This window comes from Festucalex cinctus, chromosome 14, assembly GCF_051991245.1.
Source record: "Festucalex cinctus isolate MCC-2025b chromosome 14, RoL_Fcin_1.0, whole genome shotgun sequence".
Taxonomy (NCBI): domain Eukaryota; kingdom Metazoa; phylum Chordata; class Actinopteri; order Syngnathiformes; family Syngnathidae; genus Festucalex; species Festucalex cinctus.
Window position 1 is genome coordinate 3,211,502 of NC_135424.1, and position 6,746 is coordinate 3,218,247.

The 6,746-nt window shown below is 40.5% G+C and overlaps 1 protein-coding gene across 1 annotated transcript in view; it reads right to left on the bottom strand.

Moving 5' to 3' along the window:
- The window catches only part of LOC144001697 (ryanodine receptor 2-like), a 169,043-nt gene extending 162,980 nt beyond the window's left edge, over nt 1-6,063 (bottom strand). The window contains exons 1-8 of the mRNA XM_077496235.1: nt 5,925-6,063; nt 4,163-4,282; nt 2,706-2,810; nt 2,448-2,519; nt 2,261-2,339; nt 2,068-2,180; nt 876-1,002; nt 67-163 (exon numbers count right to left, since the gene is read on the bottom strand). Coding sequence (XP_077352361.1) covers nt 67-163; nt 876-1,002; nt 2,068-2,180; nt 2,261-2,339; nt 2,448-2,519; nt 2,706-2,810; nt 4,163-4,282; nt 5,925-5,972 — 761 coding nt within the window. The 5' untranslated portion in view covers nt 5,973-6,063. The remainder of the gene's footprint in view (nt 1-66; nt 164-875; nt 1,003-2,067; nt 2,181-2,260; nt 2,340-2,447; nt 2,520-2,705; nt 2,811-4,162; nt 4,283-5,924) is intronic.
- Nucleotides 6,064-6,746: the final 683 nt, after the last annotated feature.

Genomic DNA, 6,746 nt, shown 5'->3' on the forward strand with positions numbered 1-6,746 from the left:
CGATGCGAAGAGTTTTTTTTTGTCAGGATGACATGAGAGGGAAAGATTAGTCCTCTCGCAGCCGACCTTTGCAGCTCTTCATCCTGCTCCGCCGCGGGAATCGTCAGACATGCGTCGGTGTGGCCGTGGAGCAGCCTGAGCGTGTCGCCGCCCCTCAGGTATCCTACGAGCACAGCAGCAGATATCATCCCCTGCTCAAATTGACTCAATTTAACTCATTTAAACCCAAAAACGTGTAATTACGTTTTTTAATACTTTGACATTCACTCACAAATACGTTTTTACACGTTTTTGGTTTTTTAATGCAAGAACATAAGAAGGATTTGATGCAGCCTCTGAGCTGAAGAGGTTGCTTAAAGCAACGGTAGTTATTACAAAAAAACGGCCAGCAGGTGGCAGCAGAGTATAAGAGATCAATCAGGGCCATGTTGATACATGCTATAACAACTTAGCTACTTTCTAATGCTATTTGCTGCAAAACGGAAACAGTTACTAAGATACTTTTTTTTTTTCCTGATGAAAGAATAGACTCTAATCCTTCTTTTGGTAGGTTCCATGTTTTTACAGCAACAGAACAAAATATTATGTGGGACTTGTCAACATCTAGTAAAACAGCCGGGAACAAAGGGCGTTGCTTTAGTTAAAATGGCTGAGAGTGAATGAGTTAACAAAGGATGCAACTACTTCGTAACCAACAGGCACATCGTTTGCATCTCACACCAAATAGCAGCAATTAGTCATACTTAGGAACGTTTAAAGTAATGACCATCTGATGAAATAATCATGAACTTTTGAACAACTAGCGAGTCATTAAAGATTCAGTACGGGCAAGAGCGCAAATAAGAGAAAAAAAAAAAAAAAAAAAAAAAGTTTGCCTTGAGCGAGTCCGCTGGCGGAGCAGACGGGGGCAACGCTCCACAGGGAGCGCCGGAAGGCTGCATCCACAATCAGACCTTCACCCAAGCCTCTGTTGTCACAGGCCGCCGTGCCATAGGACAAATGCTGGGGAGCCACAAAAAAAGATGAGTCACAACAAAGGTAAAGCGGCGGCGTCTTTTTCCGATAATGCGGTTCGGACGCTTTCGCTGGCGTCCTCAGGTAGAAGGAGGTGACGAGTCAAATGGAAACGGCAAATAATAATGAAAAATAAGCTAAAAATTCAAAACCTCCACACATTTAGCATTTACTCAAATGAGTCACGCAAGCCAAAAGGACTCTCATCTACTGTGCTATTGCTGAAAAACACCTCATAATCCAAAAAATGAAAAATCCAATTTGATCCTAGTGGTGAATGATAAATGGAGCACCAAAGTGCTTTCTCAAGCCTCAATATCAATATCAATATTTTGAAGAAAAAAAATCGCAGTGGAACAAGTCACGTCAACCTGTGAAAGACCAAAAGTCAATCCCAAAAAAATTTTTTTTGTCAACAATATGTTCTATGAAGCCCCACTGGTCTAAATATGGTATTCTGGTTAATATAGCGTTAGTGGAATATGAGTTAAGCAGCAAAATCCAGCCATTTTTTTTATCCATCTCAGGGGCGGCCATTTTGCCACCTGCTGTCGACTGAAGATGACATCGCAGTTGCTCATGTCTCAGGTAATAACCAATCACAGCGTAGCTTCAGAAAACAGGTGAGCCCTGATGTGTTGTTGCCTGAGTGACATTGATGTCATCTTCAGTCGACAGCAAGTGGCAAAATGGCCGCCCCCTCAGATGGATAAAATCGGCTGGATTTGGACTCATATTCCAAAAATGTAATATTAATCAGAACTTCCGCTTTTATGATAACTTACTTCATACTCGAGGATCCCTCCCCATACACTGCACAACAGCAGAACTTCGGGTTCTTCTCCTGAAATTTTAAATGCATCCATATTCTGTCGCACCAACTAGCGAGCGCTAAGCTAATCTAAGCTAACCGGTTCAATGTCCAAGTATGCAAACACCCTTTGAGCGCTTTATAAATAAAGTTGAATTGAGTTGAATTCAATTTAATACTCATTAGCTCATTAGCAAACATGCTAAGTCCACTGTGCTATCCTAAAATCACATATTACTTACCAGATATCTCTCTGAGGAGACATTGACCAAGATGAGGTCATCACCAACCCGCACTTTCTCTCCCTCTGACCTCTGTCGTGAAGCCGGATGCACTGTCCACCAACAGGCCTCACCTGGGACGCAAACACGGCGACAGCATAATTGTAACCAAGATCGAACGTTTACTGGCCTCGCGAAAACGAGCTACAAGTACCCGCTTTATCCTCCTGCAGGCCCACATCAAAAGCCAGCTTGTCGGCGGAGGACTGCGATGTGGACAAGCAGCTGAGATACTGCATGTAGAATAAACACCACCAGGTGGATATATTTCAGCAGAAGGCAACACCTAACTGTGTGGCCATGTTGTTTATCCCTGCGGGGGGGAAAGCGGGATGACTCACCATGCCGCTGTACGAATGCTGGAAAAGCACAGCCTGGCCGTACAGAAGAGTGCGATGGTTCCCCCCAGCTCCCTGTTAAAAGCACGTCGAATGACATTTGCTGAAAACGGGGATTTTTAAGAAAGATAGCACCGCATAGCTAATGAAAAGGAGATATACGGTACAGTACGTAATCCCTTATATCAGTTGGGAAGTTGAAACAGTTTTTATCGACGCAGCTGCAGTGAAATGAAATGATAAGCGACGAGATGCGATAACCTCTGCAAACAGGCTTTCGCTGTGTGCCAGCATCTCTTGCAGAGCTCGCACGGACAAACACTGGACCAGGATGAAGCCGCATATGGACAAGTCTGGTGGAACATTCTATTGGGGGGGACAAAAAAAAACAAAAAAAAGTCAAAATTAGGGACGTAATGATATCCAAACATCACGTGACGATGTTATCACGATATGAAGGTAACAATACAATAATTGTCACGATATTGTGGGGAGAGGTTGGCAATATTAAAAAAAAAAAAAAAAAAAAATAAAAAAAAAAAAAAAAAAAAGTCACAATAATGTAAAAAAAAATAGCTCATATTGGAAAAAAAACAACATACAATACTGTGTTTTTTGTATATAACAGAAATGCATATAAACAATCTACAATACTTAATATATGTACGCGCACATTGAGTTCCTCCACATATTGACTCACTTCTAGTGATGCACGATAATGCTATTTTCAACCGATACCGATAAAGCAAGAATTTATAAAGTGCCGATGTCGATAACCGATAAGGTAAGCCGATAATTGTTTGCAAAATTAACTAGAATACAAATATACTGGAGTCCTAATATTAGCCTAACATGTACAAATACATCGAAACATTGTGTAAAGTTTATGCAATGTTTCAAATATATAAAGCACCATGAACACCACAACGGATGGACCAACGTGGCATGTCGATTATTATCGCCCGATTTCTTTAGTTTATCTGTATGAAATCAAATTGTTTAATAATTGCCGATAATTTTCAGCAAATGTCTTGATGATCTGGTTTATCTGTAATGAGTCACAAATTGGTTGATAAATGCCGATAATTTTCTGCAAATTTCTTCACCTGGTTTATCTGTATGACGTCAAATTGGTCGCTAATTGCCGATAATTATCGGCTGATTTCTTTATTATCTGGTTTATCTGTTTGACGTCAAATAGGTCCATCCATACTCGCTTCACAAGCATATTACGTGCCTCTTCATCTGACTATTAGAATGGATTTTAAACATAGAAGGGCCAAAACATGCCTTGTGAAACTTAAACTGCACTAAAAAAAAAAACGAGCCACCAGAGCGTGCTAGAACTACACAAATGGAAATCTACCTGACTTTTTGAAGAGATGTGCTGCTTTTTAATATCGTGACATGACGACAACGATATATTGTGGCAGTTTTAATATCGCGATATCACGACATTGCCATTATCGTTACATCCCTAGTCAAAATGTGTGCACGTCCTGATGGTTCAAAGGCGGATTATGTTCTCTCCTGGCCTATCATGTTCTAAAACTAAATCTGAATATTATATACAAACAATTAATAATTGATACTGACTGAGTAAAGAAATTGTTTCAGAATGAAAGTGAATGCTTCTTACAATGTGTTGGAGTTCTGCCCAGACACGATGGTGGGGGGGGGAATCCTATTTGTGATGAGGTGGAATATGTTACCCTTACCTTACAGTTGGAGGTGGCCTCCAGCCTGCACAGCCTGCTGCCAAAGCCCTCGGCGGCGAGGCAAACTTTCACATGTTCCTCCTGAGAGGTGAAGACGCTCTGCAGGACCACTTCATCACCCTGACGTCGACGCACACGAGTCACAAAATACATTCCTAAATGAAAATCTGTTATGCAAACGTTTCAAGCGGTTTCTGTGACCCATCTGGTATAATGGCAAAGGATTCCCTTGTGAACCTTTTTTCAAGTTAAAATGATCATCCAATTTTGATGCCATGCTACTCCCACATTAGATGGCAAAAAAAAAAAAAAAAAAAATGCAATTTAGTGTTGCATATCTGTCTGGTATTACCGCTTCTATTTTACCAAAATGGCTGCTACAAAAAGAAACTGAATGCTCTGGTTCACTGCAAAAGAGAAAAATAAAGACATAAATAATTGACAGGAGGACAAAATGAGTCTCCAGCAGATCTCTGTCACCTCTGTCAAACTTATCTTCATTCAAATACCAAATAAGGCCTCCGCATCTATTTAAGGAACATTAGCGCGACACAGCAGATGACCGCGGATCCAGCCAGGACCACACGACAACACCTCTGGGTGCCCAGGCTGCGTCGCTCCATTTTGGGAAGATACCCTCATTCCACTTGTCCATATCAGCAGCACTCAGCGAGCAGTCAAACACACTGTCCATTGCCGAGATACTGCCGGGGTCTTGAGATGGTTATCAAGCATATCAAGGTTTTTGGATTTGTGGCGACGCTTGTACTGTATCCGCTTTTAATGCCAGATGGGTCACGTTCAAGTAATAAGCAAATCTAGTCTGATATGAGCATTGTTTTGAACAGCTACAGTACATAAGTGGGTCTCCATGTTCAATTTAAAATGCCGCCATGACTTGCTTTTCAACATCTCATTTAGAGATGTACAGATTCTTATGTAATTTGTGCTCATCTGGACTGCACGTGACATTACACCTCCTTAACATTGCAGACACATCCTCAAAAAAAAAAAAATCATCAAATTTAAGTGCAGTTCTTTCTTTTGTTTCCTTGCATCCAGACTGCAGCTGCTGATTTTATAGCTACTGATGATCTCCCATCCATTACACTTTCTGTACTCTTTTATCAGATAAGATCGTATGTTTACAAGCGGGCAACCGTGATAGCATCGTGCACTAAAGCTGAGATACTGAGGCCATTTGTGGTCTTTCTTGCCTGTGCAATAACAAGGCCTGGGAAGTGGAACGGCACTCTTCAGCCAAAAAGTGTGCGGATTCTGTGCACCCAAGCAGCGTTAAGGAAACGGAATACTGTACGCGCCAATAAACCACAACAATAAAAACAGAAAAGCGTGCAGCCGGTGGGGCAGCATTAAAGTAAGGTTTGTGAGTCGAATGCATATGAGGAGGCAGCCTTGTCAGCAAACTACTCTCATAGTTGCTGGACGTCACTTAATGGAATTTGAGAAATTACATAGTATGATTTTTCCGTTATTTAATGCAAGAAAGGACAAAAAAAAAAAAAAGAGGTCATGTTTAGTCTTCTTTGTGAGACTATTTAGCGATATGTTTTATTTGTATGTTTGTGTTGTATGTGTTCCTGTTGGGGCTTGTTGTCCACTTCATGGTTGTAAATGAAAAATTAGTTCTCAAACATTTTTCGCCTGGTTAAATAAAGGTTAAATAAAATATAAATAAATAAACTGTTAGCCATTGATTTTTATTGCTAGGTTATGCTAACATTTATCATTAACTACTCACCGTTCGGAGAAACTGGAATTCGTCGTCGCCTTCGCCCGAGTCCGACATTATCTCCAAACTTGCTGGAAGTTTGTAAAAGGTGCAGGAAGATGCGGAGTTGTAAAATTCCGAACAGCAAGTGGGAGCTATGTACGCACAGTACACAGTACGTCCATTTGCAAGTGGGGCGTGGCCATTAGGGCCAGTGATTAGAAGGACGCCATGACGGTCGCTCACATTGGCGGGAACTGCGCTGCATTCAAGGTCACCGCGTAAGTAGGAAGTACTGTACTTCAATGAATGGGAAGACGTTCGATCCCAGTTTTTACTCCAAAGTAAATAACACAATCTTTCATTTTATTCCTATGGGGATAATGTAGCGATAACAAACTAATTCAAACACATACCATTCATGAAATTTCCAGAATACAATTTGAGCTGTGTTGAATTATGAAAAATCCTCCTCAAGTTTTTTTGAATGTAACAAACACTTATTGGTGTTATACCCCTGCTTATTCAAGATATTGTTTTTGTTTATTTATTTATTTATTTATTTATTTTTTGGGGGGGGGGGCTGCATTGCATTAAACTATTAATAAAGTGTCTATAGCTCTCTCAATCCATCTAAATATATATCATCATATGATCTAGTGTTTATAAAAAGTCTAAACACTCCTATTCAAATGTCAGTTTTTGTGATTTAAAAAAAAAAACGGACTTATCAAATCACAGTATGTTAAATGGGAGTCTCGAGTCTGCAACACCCGCCACCATTTAAAGTGTCCCTGACTAACCCCAAATAAATTTCAGATGTTTGTAGTTGGCTTTTCCTGATTGTTTTGT